The 13,629-nt window shown below is 37.9% G+C and overlaps 1 protein-coding gene across 3 annotated transcripts in view; it reads left to right on the forward strand.

Moving 5' to 3' along the window:
• Positions 1–13,629, forward strand: part of WDR33 (WD repeat domain 33) — a 69,163-nt gene that overhangs the window by 41,489 nt on the left and 14,045 nt on the right. The window contains exons 8-14 of one of the 3 annotated variants that reach the window (XM_088170555.1): positions 9,560–9,686; positions 10,252–10,406; positions 10,530–10,608; positions 11,096–11,206; positions 11,985–12,079; positions 12,962–13,048; positions 13,275–13,414. In XM_088170555.1, coding sequence (XP_088026681.1) covers positions 9,560–9,686; positions 10,252–10,406; positions 10,530–10,608; positions 11,096–11,206; positions 11,985–12,079; positions 12,962–13,048; positions 13,275–13,414 — 794 coding nt within the window. Of the gene's footprint in view, positions 1–9,559; positions 9,687–10,251; positions 10,407–10,529; positions 10,609–11,095; positions 11,207–11,984; positions 12,080–12,284; positions 12,508–12,961; positions 13,049–13,274; positions 13,415–13,629 lie in introns of those variants that run through there. The other 2 variants (XM_088170554.1, XM_088170552.1) reach the window with 2 other exon arrangements.

Below are 13,629 nucleotides of genomic sequence, written 5' to 3' on the forward strand. Positions count from 1 at the left end.
GACATTACATGTGATAATTACATGCCAGATTTTTTTCTGTTTCAGTTCATGGTATTCTGTTCACTGGGTAGGTTTCTGTCCCCATGATTTTTCAGCCCTTTTGTATTTAATTTACTTAAAAATTGGCCTTTTCTGCTTGAGATGAGAATTCTGTCTGCTCAGAAAGAGCAGTGCTTTGTAACTCAGTGCTCTGCTTTCTGCCAGCAGTTTATTTCAGTAGACCTGCTGCTTCTCAGTTTGCTCAGCCTTGATGCCTTGCAAAATACAGAGAGCAAATTGAATGGCCTCTATCTTCATATCCCTTCTTGGATCTTTTACACTTGCTAATTGGATTATTGACTGACACAAATCTTTTCCTGCAGTCTATATAAAGATTGATAATCTGTCAGCCCCTTCACCTCACCCCAGCCTGCTGCTGTTCATGTACTCCTGGGAGTATTGTCAGTCATGCAGTTTTTGCCCTACAACCAAAGAAAATAGTTTTCCCATCTTTTATATGCCTAAATTCAGTATTTCTTTGCTTGAGATTATAGTGAGCTCATAATTATGAGATGTTTTGTAATGGTAAACTAACTGTCAGAAATAGCTTACATGTATTTTTTAGCTGGCAAGAATTAAAATAGCTTTCCTGCAAAAATACTGTCCTTTAAAGTGAGCACCTGGCTGGACAAGTTCATCTGGGTCTGGCCAGATGATCGTGGCTGTCTTTAAAAGGAATTTACTTGACTGACAGTTGATAGTGCTTCTCTCAAAGGGATGTTGAAAAGGTAGGAAACTGCCCTGTCATCATAACCACGAAAACACACTGAAAGCTATTTTTCCAGTTAAAGAATATCAAGTTGACTGAAAGATCCTGGTAGTCCTTTTGTGCTGGGTGTTTTTTACTTAAAGACTTTCTGTAACTTCTTTTACTGAGATCCACAAATACTTTTCTTAGTTTTTTGCAGCTTGCTGAAAGAATTCTCTGGTCATGTGGCCACAAAAGGGTTTTGAAACTTGAATTAACCTCTAAACTAGGTATTTGGGATGTTCTTTTCTCTTGCAACAGCCATTATCACCAGCAAAACTCAAATGAGCATCCAGCAGCATGTTAAAGAAAATAATTACTGGAAATTATTACTAATGGTTACTCTTGGCTTTTCTGGAAGTCTTTGTCCTCTTCCCAGAGCTGGGAGCTAAGTATTCTGATTTTACCACTTAGAACCTTGACCGAAATTTTGGTCAAAGCAGAGAGCTGGAGGCAAGGAGGGACTAAACTCCACAGTGTCTGCCACGATTTCCTTCCTCTCCCCTCTGTTCACTAAATTGCCAGGCTGAATTTTAGGATGCACCAAAGTTTCTTTATTAGTTTCAAGTTAATTTCAAAATACATCTAAATGGATACTGTGGTTCTGACATTCCTTCTTTGCATTACTGTAGTTTCAGTAAATCTATCCAACTTTGCTTACTGGTGTCACACAGGTGTAACAGGCAAAGGCTTGGCAGAAGTGTGCTGGAGGAAAGGCTGGGGGTTTTGGCTCCCTGTTGGCAGGAGGTAACCACACCAAGTCACCATCTTGTGGAATTAATAACCAGGACTAGTTTTTTTTAGTGTTTAGAAGACCCCACTGAAGCTACTCCAGGTTCAGTTCATCTTAAAATCACATCAGTTCCTGGCAGCTTGGCTTCAGGCACCAGTTTTTAACTCATGCCTCACTTTGTTCTTGATTCAGAAAATACAAGTGTATGTTCTGACTGTTGAGTAGTTATTTTGACATAAACTGTCACTGTGAGGCTTCAAATTATTTGATATTCTAATCAAATTCTTTTTTTCTGGTTTGGCTTCTTTTAAGTTGATGGTACAGGCTATAGGCAGACTCCAAAACACTCGTTTGGCTCATGTTTGGAGGACTTGACTGGGAACATTTTCATATCAAAATTTTTTGGGTCTGTTTTTACAAAACAATATGCTGCCCAGCAATTTGATTCAGTACCTAGATATGAAACCACAAATCTATGGAAACTGCAGACTCCTGATTGACAAAATAATTGAATTTCTCATCTGTTAAGTTCATTCTTTTTCTGGCCTCGAAGGACCTCACACTGTCCCACTCTTGGGCACAGCTGTCCCCATCCCTGCTCTGTTTTCCCCTGTGCTGTGCTGGATGAGCTCAGTCCTGTCTGCTGGCTCCAGAGTCACCAGATGCAGTCACTAGTGCCAGGTCCTTTAAGGAAGAAAACAAGCAGTAGGAAACTGTGGGATACTCTTACTGAGGGAATGGGGGTTTGGCTCCTGTCAGATGTTGATATTATGAAGCATGAGAGATTTTCTTACAACTGCTGTTCATTTTTAATGTTTCTTGTACAGTATTTTTCTTATCATTAAATGTAAATGCCCTTGTAAATAAATATTTTCTCTCAATGAAAAGCAAGTGTGTTGCTGCTTTCAAAGTAGGCTGGCTAATTTTTTAACAGAAAAGAACATCTAGTCCCAGCTACTTTACAGGTAATGTAACCAGCAAAAAAAAAAATTAAAAATTGCTCCACCTTTTGGAATTAAAAAAATTCCCTTTTAATTCTCTGATAAGTACATGCAAAGAAATCATAAATAATATGCAGTGAGAATTTTAGTAGATAAGTGTGCCTGAGTGCAAAGTAGGATCCAGTCTGCATTTCATAAATAATTTAACTGTGAGGGAAACCTGTCTCGGTCCTTGAATTCAGCTGCATTTCTGCTAAGCACTCGCATTTCTATTTGGAATAAGAAGGTGTTGGAAGTTTTAATGTAGTATATCTTCTCTTTTGACACTTTCTGCCCTTTTTTCCCCTGTCATTTCTCCTGAGCTAGCTCTGAGCTTTTCTAATGGCTTTTTTTGAAAGATCAGTAGTGACTTTAAGTAGAAATAATGACTGCTGTATTGCAGTAAAGCATTGTGCTGCCTCTAAAGCATCATTACATAGGTGATCTCTGTGACAGAGCTGCTCTTAATGATATAAATAGTGGATTAAGTGCATAAAATTGGTGGTAAGTTAAAATATCTGGATGCTGATTAAGCAAAATTAGTGCTATTTCAGTGATATTTTTACATACTAAAATAACTTAGTGTTGATAATTATCTGTGGTTAATCTAGATATGACTTAACTGTGTCTTATGATTAGAAATTGTGAAACATTAATATTTAATTGATTTTTTTTATTTTTTTTTTTTAGTTCTCACAAAGAGAATGTTAAACAGCTCTTGACATGTTACAGATGCTGGTCTCAGACTTGTTTTGTCCTGATATATATTACAGCATAAATAACCTGATTAGGTGTAAGTAGTGATAAAGCTCAAAAATAAGTTCAGGAATTAGAAAAAAGAAAATATATCAAAAAGGAAAAGTATCTTTAGAGTATTTGTAAACTCTGGCATGAACATACTCAGTGATTAAAAAACATGGACCTGACCCCACAGATGTAAACTAGCAAGCATCTTCAGCTTTGTGATTTCTGGTTCTGTTCAAAACAATTCATTTCAGCTTTGGCAATTGCTTCAGTGAATTGAAGAATTTAAACAGTCCCTCTAAGTTTAACAAGTGCATGCCTAAAAAAGTTGACCCTTCCTGACCAGTTCCCAGGTACACTGGAACTCAGGTGCTTTTCTTCCCCTTGCTGTAAGAAATCCCTTACAGAAGATACTGACACTGAATTTCCACAAGGTTAAAGAATTCAGATCTCTGCTTGCCTTTACATGTACTATAGCAACTTTTATTCGTTATTCTCTACAGAGCATTTACCATTACCAAGCTGTGCAAACACACAATTAGCATTAAATTTAATTTTTGTTTCCAGTTCATTAGGGTTTTGTAAAATTCAAACAGTTCACTGAGTGGTACAAGTTTGGCATGAGCACATGCAAATTCTAAATTAATTTATGGAAACACTGATTACCTGTTCTGGGTAATATTGGGGAAAGTAATTTGTTTACCCACACCTGTTTCATTAGTGTTTAGTGACTATTAATGTTTCTTAACCTCCTGATTTCAGAGATGATAAACTATCCTGTTACAAGAGCTTTTGTCTGGGAAGAAATTATGATTATAGAAGAGTAAAAAAATTATATATAAATTTTTAAACAAAGGTGAATTATGTCCCTTTCTGTTGCTGAATTAGTGGAGAATAGTAAGGGTCTAGAAGACATCCCCTTGTCTTGGGAGGCATTATTCCTAATTCAGTGAGGACTGAAAGGAGCTTTTCACTTAATTTATTATGCACCAACCTCCCACATTATGCTAAAAAGCACAAGCTGGCTGTGTATCTGCAGGGGGAGCGTTTCTATGGTATTATATATATTCATTATTATATATATTATATTTATTCATTCTTGGAGGGAAGAGGAAGTGCAGCTCTTGGATGAGGACAGTTCACTTAACTTGATAGGGCAAAGAACACTGAATTACTGGAATTAAATATAAACTACTCTTACTGCTGACCTGATCAGTGGGACCAAAACAGTAGCCAGGTTCTTTGAGGTGTGAAATATTCAGTTCCTAAGTGAGCTGTTCATGGAAGCAGGGAATTTCTGGTGAGTGGATGACTGCCAAGTGACATTTTAAAAGCCTTTCATAAAAATGGAACAGGCAGAATAATCCAATTTGCCTAATAGGCTGGAAGCAAATAGTAAATTTAAATGGAATTATGTAGAAAACTTAGAATTCCTTTCTGCTAACGTTGTTTCCATTATCTCTGACTGGCAGGTCTCTCTTCTGTCCCTTCTTCCTTGCCCTCTCTTTTTTGGGGGTGGAGAACCTTAGCTTGGTTGTTGTAAGATCTAATAATCCAATACTTCTCTGCAGATCCCTTGGAAATAATCCAGTGCAAAGGTCCTGCTCTTTGAGAGGTGTGGTGTTGTTTTGGGGACACAGTACAGGAATGTGAATGTCACTGTGTGGTGACAAAAATGCTTTGATCTGGCCAGGCTGGGTGGGGGACACACAACTCTGTTTACTCCTCATTTAGAACAGCATAAAAAAATACAAACAAATAGAATTTTAAATGAGAAACAGTATCATTGCAGTTAAATGATTGTTAATTCTTTAAAATAAAAATAAGTATAAATACCCATTTTTGTTGGAACGTGGGTATTAAAGTGTGAAGATGCTTTAAGACTGGCATCTTAGTATGTATGTGTACATTCACATAACTGCTGAGAAGGATCTAGAAATTTTCCAGTATAATCTGTACAATTCTCTTTGAATTTATGTGCATTCAGAATGGGGCACATCCCGTGGGGAAAGAATATAAAACAGAAAAGTAAAGCTGCAGCAATAAACCTGATCTGTCTTTGATTGCTATACACAATTGCATTATAAAAAATATGGATATTTTATAGACTGTAATATAGAGACAGTGATTCAAACCAGCTTTTTTTACACTGTAAGCTATTTTCAGAAAGTCATAATTGCAGAAATTAGTGTGAGGAGGGAAAAAAATTCATGTCCTTAATTTATGTGTGCTTTTCAGTCTTCTGATGTACTTGATCAAATACCATTACACATAATTGAATTATAGCTTGTTATGTCTTTCACTGGCCAGGATTTCTGTTCAGTGTCTTTTAAAGAACAACACTTCCAAGAAATTGGCTAGAAGTACTAACAATCAGTATTAATTAAGTATTAAGTATTAATTAATTAAAAGGATTGTGACTAAGGGCACTCAAACCATTTATTATGAATGTGAAAGGTAATAGTAAGGAATTACTTTTGTGTCTGAGCTTTTTAAAGGTGCTGCACGTGCCTTTGTTTTTCTGCAATTTCTTTCGTGGTTGAAAAAAGTTGTAGTAAGTAAAACCAACAAGTGTTAGTATATAGGTTTATGTTCAGATATTCACTCATGATTTTAAATGAGTTGGGTTTCTCAAAAATCTTTGCCTTCAGTATTTCATTTTGGTTGGTTTTGTGGGCCTTCCATTGTCACACCTCCCACACAATTCACACATTTCAATTCATTTATCCATAAAGCATCCCTGTAAGACAGGGAGTTGATAATAAGGTCCATGCAAAGGAGCAGGAGCTGTTCAGAGAGGAATTCTCACCCTGGAGCTCGGAGCAGAGAGGCAGATATGTGTGTGTGTGACTGTTGAAATTACTGAGCAAAAGCTGTTGTCAGCAAACAGGGAATGTAAACTGCAGAGATTTGCATGAATTAAGGTTTTCTGAGCTTGGTGTTTGGGGACAAGGGGGTTTTGTACCAGAGGAGAGGCTGATTCCCAACACTAAAAACTGAAAACAACTGTGAAATAAAATCTGTGAGGTGATTTTTTTCCCTGGAATCTTGTTTTAAATGTATTTTCTGCACCATATGTCTCATTACAGATAATAGTGTGTGAATCTCTCAGCAGAAAGAAGGAAAAGCAATATACAACGTCAATTGCTTCAATTTTAAAAGAAATTAAGAAAGGTCTGATTAGATGATGCTATTCAGTTATTTTGGTGATGTAAATGTTCTGAGTTAGTTTGTCCCTTGTGAATGGTTTATTTAAAGCATAGTTGTTGTAGGGAAACGTTTATTTTCTCTTGAGAAAGCTTAATTGCATTAGGAACCTAAAGTTAAGTGTGTGATGAGGCCATTTCTGCAGAGCTGTGGCTGGGATGGCTCTGTTGAGGGCAGGATGCATCACTGGTTAGATTACAAAGGAGGATCCCAGTAAGCCACAGTGCAATGGTTGAAAGAATGCTCTCTGCAGGAAATGCCAGTGACCTGTTTAATCATACAAAAATTATAACGATTATGTTTTGAAATATCAGTTTCTTCTGATCCCCATGAACAGTATTAATGTGCTGATAGCCAAAAGCCTTTTGATCAGTACCCAATGGTGTATGTGCTCTGGGTACGAGTTCTGAGTGTGCTGGCATCTTCCCCTGCCTCTCAGCTCTGTGCTCTGGGCCCATCTCAGAAGCCTGTCAGCCCAGTGCTGTCTGTCACTGCCTGTCCCTTTGGAAAAGACTTTGAAAGGATGGGTACTTCAATTGCTCTGTTTAATTCTAAACCCTGCCCATTCTAAGCCTTATTTTTCTCAGGGTACATATTTGTGTTTGGGCTGGCTTAACTCAAGAAGAGCCTAAACCAGGGCTTTGCACAGCATGAGCTGTCACCCAGAGATGGCCTTTCACCAGCATCACTTCTTTTCTGGATGCAATCTTTTCCATTAAGCATAGTTAGCCCTGTGTCTCCCTGTGCTTTTCCATTGCTAATTGTCTATTTCAGGAGCAGCAGTGCTAATGGCACTCTAATCCATGCAGGTAGCAGATTTTTATGGTTTTGCTGGGCTTTGTTTATTTCATATATCTATGATGGTACTCAAGCATTCTAGTCTGAACACATTTTCATATGGTTCAACCAAGCATTAACTTTAATGGAGTGTTTTTCTATAAGGGTCTAGAATTAAAATCTCTCCCTGGGGACTGCATGATAGCAACTACCTAGAGAATATCCTTAGTTGGAAATCTGCAAGCATGGATTCCCCTCCCCTGTGGAGGAGGAACACTTTCTCCCTTACTCCTGCCTGAATTGTTGCTCCCAAACAAACACTGGGAAGCAAGATTTGTTGGGCATTCATCTTCATGTCTTAGTCGAGAGATTTAGTCATAGCAAATGCAGTGCCTGTCACTTCTTTCTGCATTAGAAAAGCCAGAGAGAAAGGAAACACTACATCTCAGAGTGCCTCTCTCTTAGCAGCCCAGACCAGAGCACATTGATGGTCTTGGCAACTTGAGGATCTTGCTCTTCCCTGAAACCCCACCTATTCCAAAGGCAATTCTGCCTGCTGTGGCTGGAAAGGAGTTGGGTTCCTTCATCTATATTGTCACTCAGTTCTTACTGTTGTCCCCATATGCTTGCCAAGGCAGGATTCATTTCTTCTTTGGTCAAGAACCTCTTCCCTATCTGTCCTTTCCTCCAGAGAAGAGGAAAGTTGCACTCATTTGAGTGTGCTCTATGTGCTATCAATTTGCTTCTATTTTAAGATACAAGTATATTCCTTATTCTGATGCCAAAAGATTTTTGCATTTTATATAGTTTTATATATTTGTAGCTCTGGAGACTCTTACAGTAATATAGTTTGTTAGCTAGTATTTGTTAGACAGACACATGCCTGGAATCCCATTCTAATCTCACTTCTTCAGTGAACCAGGGCCATTCTTCCCCATGTATGTAGACATGAACAATGTGAGGATAGGAGAAAGGAGGGTGGCTTCAGTAGGAGGCAGAAACAAGGGGGGAATTACTTCATTAACTGTACGTTTAATTGGGGATTCTTGTCAATTATGCTAATTTGCTGAACTTATAAAATTGTCATAGCCTCCTATCACATATGCATTGTGCTGTGCATTCTGCTGTAAGTGCACCTGAAGGATCCTTCAATAAACAGTAACTGCTTTTATCCTTTTAATCTTTGGCTTGTGATTTCAGGGCTCAGAAAGGCATCAATTCTAATTTCATTTTTCTGTGGCCTCAGGAAAATTTCGACTAATACTTATTTTTAATGTCTTGTCAAAGTGAGATCTGTGTTATGACAGCTTGTGCTGTTTAAATTTCCATGTTGCACTGTGTAGCAAAGCAGTCAGTGTGGGAGCTGTCTGACTTGATGGGAACTTTTAGTCTTTCCTGGAGCATGCTCCCATTCTTCCATGCCATTTATGACTTCAGTGCCTTCATGTTGCAGGCAGACCCTCCTGTCTCAAATTGCTTTTTTCTTCATTTACTGCATGCTGCCTCATTTTTTGGGATGGACTATTACCGTTGGCCCTCCCTTGAAGTGGGCTGGTGTGGAGAGAGACTGGAGAAAGAAATTATTGTTTGTTATTCCTTCTCTGAATTCCCTTAGTTAACCTCAAAAATCTCATTTTGTCATGCAGCAGGAACAGGCCTTTTGGGGGTTTTTTTAATGGATTTTAGCTCATCTGAACAGCACTCATTCTCTCTCAAGGTCAGTCAGTTTAAAAGGAAATTATATCACAAGGGTTTTTCTTTGCTGACTCTTGAGCCTTGGGAAAACCTGAATCCCTGTAAACTGGTAAGAGATCACATCTCATAAAGTTTCTTTTCATCACATCCTAATTTAGTTTTCAGATCCATGACATAATTTCTTTGCTTATTTTCTGATAGGACAGCAAAAGGATAGTACTGATAGGATAGGAACAAATAGGTATTTGCTTTATATTTCTACTGAAAGTGAAGTGTCACAGAATCATTTTACCTCACCACCTCCATATAAATGCTCCATCAGTTGCTACATTTAAAATACTGTGAAGTTGTATAAGGCCAAAGCCTAAAGACAAGTACCAATTTAAACAGAAAGTTCTTGGATCATTTTTCCAGTGAGCTTCATTTGAGGGCATAATCTGAGGAAAAATGCTCCCATTAAGTAGTGGGAAGGAAGGCAAGCTAAATAACTTGGAAGAGGTTTTATTTAGTTTATGTTTTGTAACCTGTGCTCTGTGATGTTTTCCATTCAGTTTTACATTAGTTATAAGGTGTGCATTCTGTAATTTTTCAGTGTCTGTGAAATCTCAGAATGGACAATTTTTATCTTCTTAACAGGCCATGGAGCAGATGTGAAATGTGTTGACTGGCATCCCACAAAGGGATTAGTTGTTTCAGGAAGTAAAGATAGCCAACAGCCCATCAAGTTCTGGGATCCAAAGACTGGCCAGAGCCTTGCCACACTGTAAGTTCTTACCCATAGACTTTTGATTTGCTCAAATATAAGCTAACTTAATAAAATAATTTTTTCTTAGCTCTTTTCCTCAAAACTTTTCAGCCATACACAATTGCTTCAAACATGAAGCTAGTACTTTAGCTGTGCCAGAAAATCCAGAGGTTAGATGAAGACAAGTCTGTACCTGGAAAATTGAGACTTCAATATTTGTTATTTAAGTTTCCTTTGTTCTTCTTCACAGACAATCTAGTCCCACAGTTCTCATTCAGACTGAGATAGGGAAAAACAAATGATGTATTTCATCTGGCTTATGAAAACTCTGTTATGCTGCAGTAGAAACATGCACAGTAACTGGATACTGTCTCAGTGAGTGCTACCAGTTGCTTTGCAGTACAAAAGACCAGGATCAAAGCATAGAGCCTTTGCACAGAAAGCCTCAGTGTTCTGCTTTAGTAGCCTGAATTGCCTTGCTATTGACCTGAATATTTGTGACTTGCAAATGACATATTTTTATCTGTGTCTGAGAAATCAGTTGCAGGACAAACAGTCTGTTTCTGTTTCTCTCTGCTTGCAGACATGCTCACAAAAACACAGTGATGGAGGTGAAACTGAATCTCAATGGCAACTGGCTGCTGACAGCTTCTCGTGACCATCTCTGTAAACTCTTCGACATCCGGAACCTGAAAGAAGAACTTCAGGTCTTCAGGGGTCATAAGAAAGAGGCCACAGGTCATAATTCTTTTTTATTATGTAGATTGCTATTATTGAGCTTAGATTAAGAATTCTAATTATTTCCATTCATTAGAAATCCTAGTATTGCACCTTCTGATGGTGGCTTACTGTGTGTTTCAGCTGTGGCCTGGCATCCTGTTCACGAAGGGCTGTTTGCCAGTGGAGGGTCTGATGGCTCCTTGTTGTTCTGGCATGTTGGGTATGTGGCATTTTCAGCACGTTGGAAAGATATTGGTCAGCTGTGCAAGCTGTTAGACATAACATATAATACCTCTTTACCTCTTTGGATCTGTATTTAACCTGAATAATAGTTTTTCTCTGTACCTGAGGAATTTGTTAATGTGCTTCATTTATGAAGTTTTCCTGTAGAAAAGTGCTTTAAAGGATACAATTGCTTGCACAAAACCAGCCATGTGTTGAGATGGTGATGAATGATTGAAAGTCCCAGTTTCTTAAAGCTTGTTCTGAGCTGCTGTAATTATTTTGGTTTTAAAGGTTCAGTTAAAAATCCCTACATTACTGAACAGCCTATTAAAACCATGTCCCCATTAAGCAGTTCACCCAATAGAAAATTTGACAAAATATGGGCTAGAGGATGAACAACAACTGAATAGCAGAAGTTTTCTATTGTAGTAGGAGATATTCAACTGTGTATGATTAATTTTAATCTTTTTTTAATGTACCAGGGTTGAGAAGGAGGTTGGTGGAATGGAAATGGCCCATGAAGGAATGATCTGGAGTCTAGCTTGGCATCCCCTCGGACACATTCTGTGTTCAGGCTCAAATGATCACACCAGGTAATTTCAAGTATTTAAAGAGAAGGTCTGAGGGAATGTATTTACTTTTAGAACCTAGAACAGCATTTGGCATCAATGAATAAATAGATTGGGATGGTTCTGTTACACAGCCAGTGGCCAAAGCAGAGACACAACTAATGTTAATAGGAAGCACTAGGTGGCACTGACATTTTATGTTACAAGGTAGAGTGTGATTCTTGTAACAAATATTACGATTATGGTTGGTGGGAGCTTTGAAATCCACTGAAGAAATGTTTAAAAGAAGAATTCTTGCCGTTTCTTCCTGAAGAAATACTCCTATATCCACAGCAGTTTTTCCTGCAGATCATTTGTTGGTCATGTCTTTTCACATTGCAGACATGTTCAGAGGCTGGAGTTTGTGTTTTTAGGTTGGACATGCTATAAACAGTACAGTAAATTTTTGTGGGGGCATGTGTATATTTAGGGTATATAAAGAACATACTTGAGCAAGAAGGTTTTGGAATGGATTAGAAAAATTTCTTTTCAGAATCTAATGTTGATGCCTTGTACTTAAACCCATTCACTTTGAAGTATCTTCTAACTTGTAACTATGTAATTCATTACAAAACTTGATGGGATTTTTATTTTTGGCTTGAAGTCATGCCCTGTGTTCAGATCTAGAGCTGAACTTGATTTATTAGTAAGAGTTGAATCCTTATATAATCAAGATACTATACTCTAAATCAAATAACTAATTAGATTGAAAGCTGTAATGCTCTTGGCCCTTTAATGAGATCACATAACTTCCTTTTGACAGCAAGTTTTGGACTAGGAATCGGCCTGGAGATAAAATGCGAGATCGTTACAACTTGAACCTGCTGCCTGGGATGTCAGAGGATGGTGTGGAATATGGTAAGGCATTTTTCCTCAATATGGAAGGAGGAGGATTGGGGTCAGGAACAGGCCTAGATGGTGACACTTCTCTGGGTAAGGTGAGGAAGCAGAATTATAGCATTGGGGAGCACTTAGGCAAAAATACATTTTTCTAAGGATGAATTTACTGCCTGTGTTATCAGTGATCATCATTCCAACAATGGGTTTTCTTCTGTTTCCACAGCTCCAGGAGGTAAGACCTGCTCTGTCAATCACAGGAAGGAGGTTTGGCTCTCCCTCTGGCAGTATCTCCAGTTTACTTTTCTTCCTGAAAGCTTCATCTGTTTTCAAGGCTTCCCACACTCCTGAACTGCAACAGGAGAAGCAATAAGAATTCCACTAAAACCTTTAAACTTTACTCCATGCTTAAGGATTTATCTCAACAATTTTAGGCTGCTCAGGATTGCCCAGCACCATGGTGTGCCTCAGCCACCTGTAGTTGCATCTGTTTCTTCAGATTTTTGATTATTTGGGGTTTTTTGGGGAGGGGAGAATTAAAATTCAGCACTTTAATACAAGTTAAATACAAGTTAAATTTTAAAATATAGAGATTTGTTATAACAAAAATAGTACTGGTTATAGTTTATTATTTCTTTTTCTGAGCTTCTACCCTAAATGTAGTCTTTCTGAAAGGACATAGTTTGTGACCTTTTGGGGTGTATTTATGAATCTGAACTTGCAGTTCTTTTAATATCCTGTAATTCATATATGAAACGAAATTGTGACCTACCAATTGTAAAATATCTATTTACTGTTGGAATATGATGCTAATGGTAAAAGCATGTGAGAATCCAAAGGCATAAAATAGTAACGCGAAGAACAATTTTCCGAATATAAAGATTTATTGTATTTTTTCTCTAGATGATCTGGAGCCCAACAGCCTGGCAGTTATTCCTGGGATGGGAATACCTGAACAGTTGAAAATAGCCATGGAGCAGGAGCAGATGGGTAAGTAATAGCTATGGGGAAGCATTCTCCTGAGCAATCCAGATACTCTGTGACTTCTTTTTCATTCTTTTCATATTCTTTGGGAGCACAGATGCACTTTTCTAAAGTTGTGTATTGTGCATGTTTGCCATGTAAAGAAGGATGAGCTGAAAACCTCTGTGAAAAAAATAAAAGATCTTTGTGTAAGCCTGCATTGCTCTGACTGTTTGTTTCCCTGGTGCCAAAGGGAAAGATGAGTCCAATGACATTGAAATGACAATCCCAGGACTGGATTGGGGAATGGAGGAAGTAATGCAAAAGGACCAAAAGAAAGTGCCACAGAAAAAAGTTCCCTATGCAAAACCAATACCAGCACAGTTTCAGCAGGTAAATACCTGATACACAGTGAACAGAACAACCTGTTCTTTTCTCAGTTTCAAAAAGTGTGTGTCTTTTGAAATGTTTTGGATTTTCGGTATCAGCTCTCCTGTATCAACACCCAGTGCAATTCACCACAGTAGCTAGTTTAATTACTATTTAAACATAATATATTTAATTAAATACCTTCTATCTTGTATCTGTACCTGGGAAGAACTTGTAAA

The sequence above is a fragment of the Sturnus vulgaris genome, chromosome 10, assembly GCF_052056855.1.
Source record: "Sturnus vulgaris isolate bStuVul1 chromosome 10, bStuVul1.hap1, whole genome shotgun sequence".
Taxonomy (NCBI): domain Eukaryota; kingdom Metazoa; phylum Chordata; class Aves; order Passeriformes; family Sturnidae; genus Sturnus; species Sturnus vulgaris.